This window comes from Bos indicus x Bos taurus, chromosome 1 (assembly GCF_003369695.1).
Source record: "Bos indicus x Bos taurus breed Angus x Brahman F1 hybrid chromosome 1, Bos_hybrid_MaternalHap_v2.0, whole genome shotgun sequence".
NCBI classification, from domain to species: Eukaryota; Metazoa; Chordata; class Mammalia; order Artiodactyla; family Bovidae; genus Bos; species Bos indicus x Bos taurus.
The window spans coordinates 83,673,582-83,688,938 of NC_040076.1; the positions used below are offsets into that span (position 1 = coordinate 83,673,582).

At 40.4% G+C, this 15,357-nt stretch overlaps 2 protein-coding genes across 5 annotated transcripts in view; both read left to right on the forward strand.

The window, feature by feature from the left end:
- LAMP3 (lysosomal associated membrane protein 3) overlaps positions 1-3,049 on the forward strand; it is a 31,720-nt gene extending 28,671 nt beyond the window's left edge. Inside the window, exon 6 of the mRNA XM_027540074.1 lies at positions 802-3,049. Coding sequence (XP_027395875.1) covers positions 802-935 — 134 coding nt within the window. The 3' untranslated portion in view covers positions 936-3,049. The remainder of the gene's footprint in view (positions 1-801) is intronic.
- A 6,794-nt stretch (positions 3,050-9,843) lies between these two features.
- Positions 9,844-15,357, forward strand: part of MCCC1 (methylcrotonoyl-CoA carboxylase 1) — a 58,947-nt gene continuing 53,433 nt past the window's right edge. Inside the window, exons 1-3 of one of the 4 annotated variants that reach the window (XM_027540084.1) lie at positions 9,844-10,098; positions 14,306-14,352; positions 14,938-15,074. In XM_027540084.1, the coding sequence (XP_027395885.1) occupies positions 10,010-10,098; positions 14,306-14,352; positions 14,938-15,074 (273 nt within the window). In that variant the 5' untranslated portion in view covers positions 9,844-10,009. Of the gene's footprint in view, positions 10,099-14,305; positions 14,353-14,937; positions 15,075-15,357 lie in introns of those variants that run through there. The other 3 variants (XM_027540092.1, XM_027540101.1, XM_027540107.1) reach the window with 3 other exon arrangements.

Sequence of the window (15,357 nt, forward strand, 5' to 3'; positions counted from 1 at the left end):
TCTTGTATGGATTTCGCTTTTTTCCCCGGAGTCTCTAATTACCATTCCCTTTTCCCTGTCCCTCCTGATTCTTTTTTCTTGGACCTCAGGTGAGAACTGCATTAATGGTGATTATTGGTGCAGAACATAATTTTAGTATTGGCTCATGGAAGGCCTCAAGGGTATATCCTCTCATCTATCCTTGAATAAGATATAGAGCTTTTCATTTTTTTGTATTCAATTCAGTTCCCTTTTTTCCCCAGGACGTTCCATCTTTCTCCAGTCAAGACTGATAACATTTTAAATGAACTGAATAAATGCTCTCTAATGTAATAAAGAAAAAAAAGGGTTTTGACAAATTTGCCAACTTTCACTTTTAAGCTCTCATAAGTAGGTCTATTTTTCAATGTTTTTGCTCACTAAAAACAATGAAAGAGAACTGTAAGTGTGACAAACATGTTTAATAAAGTGGAGAAACATCACATGTTTTCCACAGATCATGTTTATGGTGACACAGTCTATTTTAAGTAAGCACACCCACTTTGCAGAGGACAATATCTGGAAGAAAACAGGACTAAGAATTATTAAATATTTATTAATTGCTGAGAATAGAAGGTTATCTTATTTCATCTCTCAACAACTTTATATATTATTTGCTTCCTTTATAAATGGGTAAATTGCAAGTTTAAATAACCTGCCCAGGAAGTAAAAGTCAAACATAGGTCTGACTCTAAAGCTCATATTCTCCTCACTCCATCGCCTGCTTTCTGGTCTATCCTCACTAAACCTTACTGGCTGTATTGTGTTTGTTTTTCCCCTTAGTGGATGAATGTTCATCTGACTACACAATTGTGCTTCCTGTTATTGCGGCCATCGTGATTGGTCTCCTCGCTGTGGGTTTGATTGTCTATGCAATCCGTTTAAGGCGTGAATATTCTGGATACCAGAGAATCTAATTTGTGCCCAGGAGTAAAGAAAAGCATGGAGTTCAGAGAACCCTTTCATTGTTTCCAGGATGTTGTGGACTTCCCTTGGAGTGTGGATCCTCCCAACCATGTAAACCATCATCTTTCACGCACACACACAAAAATCATTTCTGGTGTAATTTCAAGCAGCATACCAATTTAAAAATATTTTTGTTTGCCTTATGAAAGATCTGGTGAGTTATTTAAGAATATTTCTAGTTTCATTGAAAATATTTTAACCAAAGTCAATTGTTGATTGAACCAATAAGTTAAATCATCTTCCTAGAAATAATTTATTTTGTTCTATTCTCTATTGCCACATTATTACTAGGTAAGAAAAGCTACTTGAGAGAAACTGAACACTTGAGATACATTAAATTAATAATGTATGTAAGGTGGTAAATGCTCCATATTATAAACCAAAGAATCAATTGTAATTAATGTTACCTGTGTTCACATGGGAAATTTATTTTATCCTTGATCTTTTCCACTTTCAAAGCTGCTTCTGCTTTGTGTAAAAAATATATTTTCAGTACTTTTACTATGTTTTGTATGATATACATGTGTCTGGCAATTGACTTACTTCCTTTTCCACTTTAAATGTTTTCTAAAAATCCTCAAAAAGAGCGACATATCATAGGTGGTCTAGACATTTGATGTGACACCAAGAGGAATAGATCAGCTTATATTTTCGTCTTGACTCCTGCTCCAGAATCACTAAAGACTAAGAATTAGGTGGCTACAGACAACAGAATTAAATAAGAAGCAAGAAACATTAATAATGGCCCTTTGCTATTGAACACATATATGCCAAACACTAGGCTAAGCAGTTTATATACATCTTATTTAATTTCACAACTTAAATATGAGTAAACTCAGACTTGAGGAATTTCCCAGCTAACAGGTGGCAAAGCCACATAAGTGTCACCTAGCTAACAAGTCAGTCAGTCAGTTCAGTCGCTCAGTCGTGTCTGACTCTTTGCGACCCCATGAATCGCAGCATGCCAGGCCTCCCTGTCCATCACCAACTCCCGGAGTTCACTCAGACTCATGTCCATCGAGTCGGTGATGCCATCTAGCCATCTCATCCTCTGTCGTCCTCTTCTCCTCCTGCCCCCAAACCTTCCCAGCATCAGAGTCTTTTCCAATGAGTCAACTCTTCGCATGAGGTGGCCAAAGTACTGGAGTTTCAGCTTTAGCTTCATTCCTTCCAGAGAACACCCAGGACTGACAAGTAGGAGAGCTTGAACTTGACTTCCTGCTGGTCTGGTACCAAGGTCTCAGTCTTTTCACTACACCAAATTGCCTACAAGAATGATGACACTAAGTGCTGCCTGAAGACTCACATAGGCATGTGCTCCCTTTTATAGAGGAAATGATTTTATCCAGAATGACAAGCAATTAGAATACATGAAAAGAGGACTTAATAGAAAGTGAAATGAGCCTATCTTCAATGCAGTTCTCTACTCCCTCAAAGAAAATTTAGAGGCTCTGTAAAACATTTGTTTTTCATTTTTATGGGACTGTTAAGCTGTGAGTCTAAAGATGAAGAAATGGGGTAAGCTTTTCAAGATATTTTTCTTTGAATGAGAAATCTTAACAGCTAACCAACTTTTCTTTCTTGAACGTAGATCCCCCTCTTGTGGTAACTTGCTTCTTCTGCAGTTTTATGGCCACATTTTCTACTCTAGTTCATTTTATTCTGTAGAGCAGCCAAGAATTTTATTCCTCTTTGTTCTTACTTGGAGAAGGAAATGGCAACCCACTCCAGTACTCTTGCCTGGAAAACCCCATGGATGGAGGAGCCTGGAAGGCTGCAGTCCATGGGGTCTCAAAGAGTCAGACACAACTGAGCGACTTCACTTTCTTTCACTTTTGTTCTTACTACCAAAGAAAGGAACTAAGTCAGAATACTAACAGAAAAGACCACACACCCCTAGCATTCATTAGTAAAGGAATAATTCAAGTCGCCCTGGAGGACACAGTCACTTTCCTGATGTGCTCTCTTATGTCTCAATACTGTTGGCAAAGTCCTAACTTTAGTCTTAATAGAATATTGAAATGTATTAAAAGTTTTGGTAATAAAAACTTATTTTTGAGATTAACTTATGTCATTCATTTCTTATAATTCAGTTTTTGTGCTATTAAAAATTTTGCTTACAACCTTAGTGGAGGTTGTTGCTTCAATCAATAAGTTAAATCATCTTCCTAGCAATAATTTATTTTGTTCTAGTCTCCATTGCCACATTATTACTAGACATGAAAACCTATTTGAGAGAAACTGAATTTCTGAGAAGATAAACCATATTGAAGATACAAATTAAATTTCTCAACTCTCAGTCCAGACTACCTGACTGATTTACTGATTTATTTACCATTTCATTCATTCGTCCAACCAACATTGATTAAGGACTTCCTAAATGCCAGACAGTCTGGAAGGGGCTGTGATAAATAAGAAGAGGTCTTGTATTAGTTATCTACAGCTATGTAACAAATTGCCCTGAAACTTAGCAGATTAAAACAGCAAACTTTTACTATCTCACACAGTCTCTGAGGGTCAGAAGTCTTGGAGCAGCTTAGGTGGGTGGTTCTGGCTCAGTGTCTGTCCACGTGGTAGTACACCTGTTGGCCAGAGCTGCAGTCATCTGAAAGTTCAAATGGAGCTGAAGTTCACTTCAAAGTTCACACCATGTAGCATATCCATAGGCATGCTCACAACATAGCAGCTGGCTTTCCCCAGAGCAATGACGCAAGAGAGAGAGACTGACCACCTAGTCACAGAAGTGACATGCCATCACTTCTGCCATATTCTGTTGTCACACCAACTATCCCTAATATTAATACAATGTAGGAGTGAAGACCAGGAGAGGTAGAAATCAAGGGAGCTTTTCTTGGATGCTGTCTACACCATGCCCACTGTCAAGGCAGAATTACTGGTTTACTTTGGGGAAGAAAACTCAGGTATAGAAATTCCAACACATACACCAAGAAAAGTTGTAACAGCAAAGAGTAACAGTAGCAGGGCTGTTTCCAGTCTGCTTCCAACTCTGCCCCAGATGGAGTACAGCCCCAGAAGAACAACCTCTCAAGCCCTGGAGCTGGTAGTCTGAACCAGCTGCTGCTCAGGTTGATTTGCCTTTCTACAAAGGTAGGTTGTTGGTCCATGCTCTGCTGCTGCTGCTAAGTCGCTTCAGTCATGTCCGACTCTGTGCGACCTTTTAGACGGCAGCTCACCAGGCTCCGCCGCCCCTGGGATTCTCCATGCAAGAACACTGGAGTGGGTTGCCATTTCCTTCTCCAATACATGAAAGTGAAAAGTGAAAGTGAAGTCTCTCAGTCGTGTCCGACTCTTAGGGACCCCATGGACCACAGCCTACCAGGCTCCTTGGTCCATGGGAGTTTCCAGGCAAGAGTACTGGAATGGGTTGCCATTGCCTTCTCTGTGGTCCATGCTCTATAAAATTCATTTATAGCTTTGCTTCAGGAATTTGTCAACTCCCCTGTGCTCTATTATAATGTAATCCAAAGCAATCTGGACAACACAGATATGCCACGGAATATCACACTGAACCCTACATTGATGATGTCATGCTAATTAGACAGGACAAGCTCAAAGCAATTATTATGCTGGAGGCCTTGGTTAAACACATGTGTTCCAGGAAGTATGAAGATTCAGGGACTGACTACTTCACTGAACAATTTAAAGACCCAGAGGATCAAGGACATACCAGAATGTCCCCTCCAAGATAAAATATAGATATTTTTCATCTTGCACCCTTTCCACAAAGAAGGAAGCACAGAGCCAGCTAGGCCTCTTTAGGTTCTGGTGGCAACATTCCACAGCTAGGAAAACTCCTCCGGTCCATTTACCAAGTGACACAGAAAATGATCGGTTTTGAGTGGGGCCAGGGTAGGAACAGGCATGACAACAACTCCAGGCCACAATGAAATCAGCTCTGCTGCTTGAGCCTTACAATTAGAAAGACCTCATGGTGCCGGAGGTTTCTGCAGTGGGCAAGGGTACAATACGAAATTTTTGGCAAACTCGAGCGGGAGAATCATGACATGGTCCCCAGGCAACTGAAACAAGGCCAAGATCGTGCCATCTGCAACAGAAAAATACATCCCCTTGAAAAGCAGCTCTTGGCATGTTACTGAGTCCTGGTAAGCTTGACCTTGGGACACCAAGCAATCATATATCCAGACCTGATCATTTTTTAGCTGGATTCTGGCAAATTCACTGAGCAATAAGCTGGATGGGCCTAGTAGTAATCAACTGTGGGATAGAAATGGACATCCAGGATCAAGCCCAAGTCTGTTTAGAGAGCAGGGTAAGTAAGAGAATCTCTTTGTTTTAGAGAATACACATTAAAGTAATTAGGAGTAAAAAAAAGAGCATCGTGTCTGCAACTTGCAGATGGGTTTTTAAAATGTGAGTATATGAGTGTGTGTGTGTGTGTGTTTAGGTACATGGAGAGAAAAAGATACAGCAAACATTATAAAACATGAACACGGGATATAGAGGAGAAGGGTGCTATTCTTGCAGCTTTTCTGTAAGTTTGAAGTTACATCAAAACAAAATGTTTAAAACATTATGTGCTTAGGTACCAAATTCAGAATACGCAAAAGGGTACATAGTAAAAAGGTGTCGCTATCTTATTGCTGTCCTGGAGTGAATAACTTTTCCTTCCCAGAGGCTATTGCCACATTCTGGCTTCCCAGGTGGCTCAGTGGTAAAGAATCCACCTGCCAATGCAGGGGATGCAGGTTTGATCCCTGGGTCAGGAAGATCCCCTAGAGAAGAAAATGGCAACTCACTCCGGTGTTCTTGCCTGGGAAATCCCACAGACAGAGGAGCCTGGTGGGCTTCAGTCCACGGGGTCACAAGAGTCAGACACGACATAGCAACTAAAACAACAACAAAAACAACAAATTGCTGCATACAGAGCACCTATTTTTTCTCCTAGTTTTACACAAGTGATAGAATAATAACCACAATTCTTCACATTGTTTTTTTCACTCATCAATCAATCTTAATATATGAGTATATATGGGCTGTTTCATTCTTTTTTAGTGGTTGCATAATAATCCATTAAATGTACATCTATACATTTATTTAACCAGTCTCTTTTAAGCAGTTCATTATTTCCAACAAAGAAACAGTAAGTTTCCTTAATCAGACATTATTTCAAATGTCAATATCTCAGGTGATTTCTAAGAAATAGCTTTGCTAGGTTTGTGAATTTGCAGTTTTGATAACTATTACCAAAGTACTCTGTATAATGGTTGTGTCAATTTTCATTCAATAACGATAACATTCTCATGCCCCTCACTAATTACAATGTGTAATTAAACTTTTTGATATTTGCTGATGTGATATGTATATCATTATAGTTTTAATTTGTATTTCTTTGATTTGGAATAAAGTCAAATGTGTTTTATATTTATTTACATACTTATATTTCCTATTCTGTGTATGGATTTCCCCAGTGACTCAGATGGTAAGGAATCTGTCTGCAATGCAGGAGACCTAGGTTCAATCCCTGGGTTGAGAAGATCCCCATGGGGAAGGGAATGACAACCCACTCCAGTATTCTTGCCTGGAGAACCCTAAGGACAGAGGAGCCTGGCGGGCTACAGTCCATGCGGTCATAAAGAGTAGGACGTGACTGAGTGACTAACCCATGCACATTCTATGAACTCCTCACATTCTTCTCTTTTTCCCTTTATACTTGTAGGTACCCCCCTTAGCTTTACTGAAGTAGAACTGACAAATAAAATTGTGTATATTTAACATGTACAATGAGATGATTTGGTATATGTATACATTGTGAAATTATCACCACATTCAGGTGATGAGCATACTTAAGATCTACTCTCTCAATAAATTTCAAATATACAATATTTTATGATTATAGTCACCAAGCTGTACATTAGATCCACAGAGTTTATTCATCTTTTCTTTTCACTGTTCATCTTTTAACTGAAACTTTGTGCCCTTTGACCAGCATCTCCCCTTTTTTCCCTGTCCCTCAGCTTCTGGTAACCACCATTCTACTCTCTGTTTCTATGTTTGACTTTTTTTTTTTTTAATTCCAAATGTAAGTGAGATCATGCAGTATTTATCTGGTTCATATCACTTAACACAATGTCCTCTAGGTTCATCCATGCTGTTGCAAATGACAGAATTTCTTTCTCGTGGTTGAGTTATATTTTATTGCCATGTGTGAGTATGTGTTTGAGTGTATAATCTTTATTCATTCGTCTAGTTGATAAAATAATTAGGTTCCATCTCTGGGCCATGGTGAATGATGCTGCAATAAAGGTGGTAGTGCAAATATATCCTCAAGATACTGATTTTGTTTCCTTCATATATATTTCCAGAAGTGAGATTGCTGAATAATATGGTGGTTCTATTTTTAAATTTCTGGGGAATCTGAGTACAGTTTCCATAATGACTGTCCAATTTACTTTCCCATCAACAGTGTACAAATGTTCCTTTTCTCCACATCTTCACCAACACTTGTTATCTTTTGTCTCTTTGATAATAGCCATCCTAATCGGTGATAACTCATTGTGGTTCTAATTTGTATTTCACTCATGATTCGTGATGCTGCGCACCATTTCATGTAGGTGTTAGGTATTTGTACGTCTTCTTTGGGGAAAATATCTGTTTGGGTCCTTTCACAATTTTTAATTGGATTATTTGTTTTTTGCTATTGAGTTGTATAAGTTCTTTATATATTTTAGATATTAACCCCTGTCAGACGTATGCAAATATTTTTTCCTGTTCAGCAGGATGCCTCTTTATTTGTTGATTGTTTCTTTTGCTGATGAAGCTTTTAGCTTGATGTTTTCCCAGCTTCATTTTTGCCTTTGTTGCCATTGATTTTGGTTTCATATCTAAAAAATCATTGCCAACACTGTCAAGAAGCATTTTCCCTGTGTTTTCTTCTAGTGGTGTAAGGCGGGTCCAGTTTCATTCTTTTGTATATACACATCCAGGTTTCCCAACAGTGTTTACTGAAGGGACTATCCTTTCCCCACTGGATGTAGTTGGTACCCTTGTCAAAGCTTAGTTGATCATATATTCTGGGCTCTCTGTTCTGTCCCCTTGGTCTCTTTGAAAAACTTCTTTGAAGTTTTTCTCTTGCATTATATATCTTTTTTCCTTATTGATTTGTAGGAGTTATTTGCATACTAAGGAAAGTATACCTCCATCTGTGATAAGTTATATAATTATTCCCAGTTTATTTTTTTTTGGTATGTATGCTTTGCTGTGCAGGTTTTCAAAAAGATTATGTATTAAATAGTTGAATTTATCAATTCTTTCTCTGTTATAGTTTCTGAGTATTGTATTACACTTAGAAAAAAAAAAACCTTCCTTAAGATATCCTTTGATATCTTCTAACACTTTTATCCTTTGTGTTAAACCTTTTATCCATTTGGAACTTATTTTGGTGTTAGATGTGAGGAGTGAGTAGAGGGTTTGCCACTTGTCCCAATACCACTCTTGAATTATTGAGTCTTAAAATCTACAATGAACATTGCATTTTAAATGAGTCAGCGCCAAAGTATTGGAGTTTGAGCTTCAACATCAGTCCTTCCAACGAACACCCAGGACTGATGTCCTTTAGGATGGACTGGCTGGATCTCCTTGCAGTCCAAGGGACTCTCAAGAGTCTTTTCCAATACTACAGTCCAAAAGCATCAATTCTTTCAGGCTCAGCTTTCTTTATAGTCTAACTCTCACATCCATACATGACTACTGGAAAAACCACAGCCTTGACCAGATGGACCTTTGTTGACAAAGTAATGTCTCTGCTTTTTAGTATGCTGTCTAGGTTGGTCATAACTTTCCTTCCAAGGAGTAAGCGTCTTAAATTTCATGGCTGCAGTCACCATCTGCAGTGATTTCAGAGCCCTGAAAAATAAAGTCTGCCACTGTTTCCCCATCTATGCCATGAAGTGATGGGACCAGATGCCATGATCTTAGTTTTCTGAATGTTGAGCTTTAAGCCAATTTTTTCACTCTCCTCTTTCACTTTCATCAAGAGGTTCTTTAGTTTTTCTTCACTTTCTGCCATGAGTGGTGTCATCTTCATATCTGAGGTTATTGATATTTCTCCCAGCAATCTTGATTCCAACTTGTGCTTCCTCCAGCCCAGCATTTCTCATAATGTACTCTGCATGTAAGTTAAATAAGCAAGGTGACAATACACAGCCTTGACATACTCCTTTTCCTATTTGGAACCAGTCTGTTGTTTCATGTCCAGTTCTAAGTGTTGCTTTCTGACCTGCATACAGGCTTGGATAGTAGTTTTAAAAATTCATTTATTTCTTTCTTTTAATCTTTACTAATGACTTAATTTTGCTCTGTATTTTTTTCTAACCCTTGAATAGGATGGCTTGCTTTCATTATAATCTTCCTATAATCGTGGATTTTAGCTATCTCAAATAAGCATCTATATGTAGTCTTTTCAGTACTTTTATTTTCTAGATATTCTTCATTTCGGTTCTGACTTCCTCTTTTCAACGATTAAAACACTTTTCTAAAAGTTCGGGTTGTTTTAAATTTTAGCTAATTATCTTATTTTAACCGTTCTCGAGACCACTAGAGAATTTTATCTTGCTCCCACTCCATTTGACTTTTTTCCCTGACTCTGCCTCGCCAGCTTCCGTGCGGTTTTAATAATAAAGGTCAGGAGGAGGGTTCCAGAACCAAGGAACGCCGAGGTCCAAGGGAAGGGACAGCAAGCCGGATTCCAGAGAAACTGAGGACGCAGCTAATCCCTCCACGAACTGGTGCAAAGGGCGGAGAAGCGGGGACCACACCCCCGCGGCGCGAGACCCGACTGGCCAATCGCCGCCCCCAAGCCCTGCTCTGTTCTTTGATTGGTTTTGGTGGAGACGCCCCCACCACGCCTCGGTCTGCCTACTGCTTGGCTTTGACTTGTACGGTGGCCGGCGGAGGACAAGAGGGCTGCGCAGCTGCGACAAGTTTATGTAGGGAGGGGGTCGCAGCTCGTAGCTTAAGGCGTCAGAGAGCTACGCGGCTGAGGGACATGTCGGCGGCCTCTTTGGTGTCGGTGCTGCTCGTGGCGGCGGAGAGGCACCGGTGGCAGCGAGTCCCGCGCTTGCTGCTGCCGCCGAGGTAACGGCGGGTGGAGGGGCGGTGGATCTTTGTCGCGCCCGGAAGTGAATGGACTCGTGCGCGCTGTGAGAGGCGCAGAGGAACCAAGGGTCGAGGGAGAGGAAGGACAGAAGAAAAATTCTAGCCCATCCCGGGAGGATTCCCTTCTTTTTCCCTTCCACACATCCACCCTTCAGCCTTCTGCCCATTTTGGAGGGGGTGGAGCTGGGCCTGCCATCTCCATGCTCCCCTCGCCACAGGGGCAAGAAAAACGCTTGTGCGGCTGCTAACCATTCACACTGGGCTTTCACTGCTTGCAGTCTGCGGCGAGCTTTGTTATAATCCCTCTTCTGGTGAAGTCCGAAGGAGCCAACGACTTGCCCTAGATTGCACTGCAGCTGTGTGTGTTGGTTGCTCAGTCGTGTCCGACTCTCAGTAAGAAATGGCGCCAAGATGCTAAGGGCTCTTGGAGTTCTTCCCCTTCCCTGAGATAAATCAAGTTAACAACAGCAAATTTATCGTCCAGAGGGCTGATAGGTTTTGTCAACAGCTTGGTACATATCAGATATGACTCACTCTAGCTAACCTGACTGCTGATGAGTTTCAGGTTTTAAGCTTTGGCGCTTATGGTAAAGAACCCACCTGCCAATGCATGATCCCTGGTGGGGAATATCCCCTGGAGGAGGGCACTGGCAACCCACTCCAGTATTCTTGCTTGGAGAATCCCATGGACAGAGGAGCCTGGCAGGCTACAGGCCATCGGGTCTCAGAGTTGGACGCGACTGAAGCGACTTAGCACGCACCCACGACAATAACTCTGGCAGTGAAGATACCCCCAGGTTTCCAGACAGCAGGCTTCTTTAACTTCCTTTGCCTTCTCTTCGCACCTCCTCTGCTTCCTCCTCGTTTATCATTCTGGAAAGATAGTATAGTTTAAGGGCACAGACTCGATGCAGTCAGAGTTCTGGGGATTCAGTTTGCTCTTCACTGGGTGTGTGAGTAATCTTGGGCAAGTTACCTACTTCAGTGCATCAGTTTCTTTAGGAGGAGATGATGATACTATCCCTAGAAGAGACAACACTAGTATCTTGGACTATGTTTATTAAATGAATTAACATTAATGTGAAGAGGCTTAAATAGAATAAATAGAATTAGAACTATTTATTCTTAAATATAATCTGATGCATATGAATCAATCCATAGAAGTAGCCTTTGCAGACTCAATGATTTAAGTCTCAAGTTTTTTTGTTTTCTTTTATTGTCCCAAAGTTATTGTATATATGTAGGTTTTCAGTTATTTAATTGTGTAGGACTAGCCCCAGAGTAAAATATGATAGTGAAAGCAATATTAGTGCTCTTCTCTTTCTCCTGATTTTTTCTTAAGTTTCCAGGGCTCTTCAGGATACTATACAGACTCATTTTCTCTTACTTCTCTCTACCTCTCAAATTTTTAGGTATTAGGTATCTATTCTCAAATAGTTGTCACCCTGGAAAATGTTAAGAGTTGTTAATGGCATGCAGAACTAAAATCTTATCAGTATATAGGGTGTTTACATGTCTTTTTTTTTTTTAAGAATTGGGATTTCATTCTAAGTGACAGAGGGAAACAACTGGAGGAGGAATTGAGCAGGGAGTGCCATGATCTGATTTATTTATTTGTTATTTGTAAAGATTTTATTTCAGTTTTTAAAAAATATTTATTTGGCTGGGCCAGGTCTTCGTTGCATCATGCAGAATCTTTTAGTTGGAGCATGCGGAATCTAGTTCCCTGACCAGGGATCAAACCCAGGCCTATATTGAGAGCGCCAAGGCTTAGCCACTGAACCACCAAGGAAGTCCTTCTTTACATATCTTTTTTTTTTTTTTCAGTTGGAGGCTAATTTACAATACTGTGGTGGTTTTTGCCATACATTCACATGAATAAGCCATGGCTATACATTTACATATCTTTTTATGTTATGATTTTGTAGTAACTCAGAAAAGAAATCTAGTCTAGTGTAGAATTTTTTAAATGCGGATAAACTAGTGTAGAAATTCTTGAATCAGGGTACAATAATCTCATGAAGGCAACTTCTTAATGTTTTTTAAAGCGTTTTAAATTGTAAATGGTGAAAAATGGAGTAGACCAGTCAGAATGTTGTCGGGATAGAAGATTATAGTTAAAGTGATGTGTGTGGGGTCTACACTGGAAAATGGCAGAAGAAGACTTTAGTTCAGCAATGTCCTTAAAACAGAATCAGAGTCTTAGCTGGATTTATCAAAAAATTGCAATTTTATAGACACTTGTCCCGGAGAAGGCAATGGCACCCCACTCCAGTACTGTTGCCTGGAAAATCCCATGGACAGAAGAGCCTGGTAGGCTGTAGTCCATGGGGTCGCTAGGGTCGGACACGACTAAGCGACTTCCCTTTCACTTTTCTCTTTCCTGCATTGGAGAAGGAAATGGCAACCCACTCCAGTGTTCTTGCCTGGAGAATCCCAGGGACGGGGGAGCCTGGTGGGCTGCCGTCTATGGGGTCGCACAGAGTCAGACTCGACTGTAATGACTTAGCAGCAGACACTTGTCCAGGACAGGCCTTGAATCTTATCAGTAAACCTATCTGAAGACTGTGATAGGAAGAGACTTGGATCCTGGCCTCACCACTGAAGCTCAAGAAAGCTGTCAGGTGATTGGAAAGATGTGGGAAGGCAGTAACCTCCTGAGAAACGGTCTTGTGGAACTCAAGTGCCAAAGCTATGGATCTTCCCAGGAGCCCTTTGTGGATATCAGCTTTTGACTGAGTGTGCATCAGAGGGCAATGAGTGTCTGGTCCTTCACTCTAACAATCTAGCCTCCTGCATCTCTGCTCCAGTGAAAGGCTAGTCCTGTTCAATTACATTTCTATATATACTATTGATACATGTATATGTTACACATGTGAGTTATGCAGTATCTATAATCAGTTCAGTTCAGTTACTCAGTCGTGTCTGACTCTTTGTGACCCCATGGACTGCAGCACGCCAGGCTTCCTTGTCCATCACCAACTCCCAGAGCCTACTCAAACTCATGTCCATCGAGTCGGTGATGCCATCCAGCCATCTCATCCTCTGTCGTCTCCTTCTCCTCCTGCGCCCAATCCCTCCCAGCATCAGGGTCTTTTCCAGTGAGTCAACTCTTCGCATGAGGTGGCCAAGGTATTGGAGTTTCAGCTTCAGCATCAGTCCTTCCAGTGAACACCCAGGACTGATTTCCTTTAGGATGGACTCGTTGGATTTCCTTGCATTCCAAGGGTATTCTTTTTAACTGACACCTAATAGGCATTGTATGAATCTGGCCTGCTTTCTATCAGTTCTTGGTTGGTTTCAATGTTAAGTTACTGTATCAATAGGTATGGTAGAACTTAAAGTTGTTAGACATTACAACTGGTTAAGATACAAATTATTAGGCTCCCTGCTTCTCCATTTCTTATATATATAAAAATTGTTTCTTGAGAGAGTGAAAAAATCTTAGATGTTAATTACCATTGTTGGTGGCTCTGCAAAGCTCAACCCCTCCTACAAAATCTTTTTCCTTAGTATTTTTTTTTTTAGTGGGGAGTAATGAAAAAAAGATTGAGAAACACTGATGTAGTGACTTGCTTGGTGTCACCAGCACTCTTTCTACTGCCTTTGCTCAGCTCGTTCCCTTTATTTCTCTGGGCTTAGCTGTGCAAACCTGTCTTACCAGAGGAGTGAATTAGATCAGTATTTTTCCAACTGTAGTTTGATCAATGTTTTATTTAATAAAATGGAATAGAACAGGAACTACTGAAACATAGGGAAATTTTTCTTTCTTGAAACTTCTGTGTTTGTATTGGATTGTAAAGTTGAACTTAGTTTTTACTTTGAGTTCTAGTGAAAAGAGTTCGGGAAAAAAGCTGAACTGGATGATCTTGAAGTACCTTAGCTTTCTAATTGTCTCTAACTCCAGGCTCTCTTGCCAGACTCAGGAGTGAGCAGAGCAGGTTAGGTGGTCTGGTCAAGGACATGGAGTGCCAGGGAAATCAGTCAGAACTGTAATTTTTAATTTCTATATTTGTTTTCTTCCTACAAAGAAAATCTTATTAAATCATGCTGTAGGCTTTAAATTTAACTAAGGTCTTATCTGGACTTGATTTCAAGTTTTAAAAAATTGAGATTCTTCTGAAAAAGCAATGACAGATCTTATATATCCTGTTTAATTGTAATTCCATTTGGATTCATTTTATAGGGGATGGGCTTGGAAGCAAAGAACAAGGAAGTATGCAACAACCACAGGTACTGACAGTGTCTTCTGTTTGGCTTTGTTTCAGATTGTGAAGAAAAGGAAAGGTTTAATTATTTAATGTGTGCATAATAGATTTTTTTATATACTTAACTCACACTGCTGTGTACAGAGGGATAGAGGCAATGGAGCAGAGTGACGAAGAGCTTCACTCATTGTGGAGTGAAGCTAACCTGGGTTCAAATCCTGGAGCTACCATTTCTTTTAGCTGAATTGTTAGCCCAAGTTTGTGTGCCCCACAGACAGTGAGGCCAAATAAACCAAAACATTGAAGTCTGGAGCAGAGAAAGGTTTTCAGCACAACATCTTTAGAAGTCAGGTGAGGGAGATGGGTCTCAGGATATGTGATGAGCTTGTGCACAAGTCTCTGATTGGCTGATGGTGAGGAAACAGGGTGATGTCACAGGGTGATGTCACATTATCAGTCCTTAGGCTCTAGGAGGCCTGGGGTTATGTACTCATGGTCACCAAGTAGTTAACCAGTCCCCCACCTATACTGAGGGACAACTATATTTTGCATTCTCATTCCTTAATTCCCCAGTAATATTTGTATATGGTTTTCATGGTATTTTAAACAGGACAAAACATTTCCAAGGTCCTCATTGCAAACAGAGGAGAAATTGCCTGCAGGGTGATACGGACAGCCAAAAAAATGGGTGTACAGTCTGTGGCTGTTTATAGTGAGGCCGACAGGAATTCCATGCATGTTGACATGGTACGTTTTTAAAAACCAGAAGTCAAATTTTGTAAGTGACTGTTACTTGTTTATTGTGTCAGTATTTTACTTCTTGGTTGACAGTTTATATTTGCTAGTGTTAACAGTGTCTAAGTAGGTAAGTTCAATCTGCTCAGTGATAATTTTTCTTGGTAACCAAACATAACACCAGTGGGACTAAACCATGTGCTTAGTGGTGCAGTTGACTGGTAGGCAAGGTCCTGTTTCATCAAGGGTTGGTTCAGAGAGTGCAGCTGACCCACAGATCCCACTGTCGGTGGCG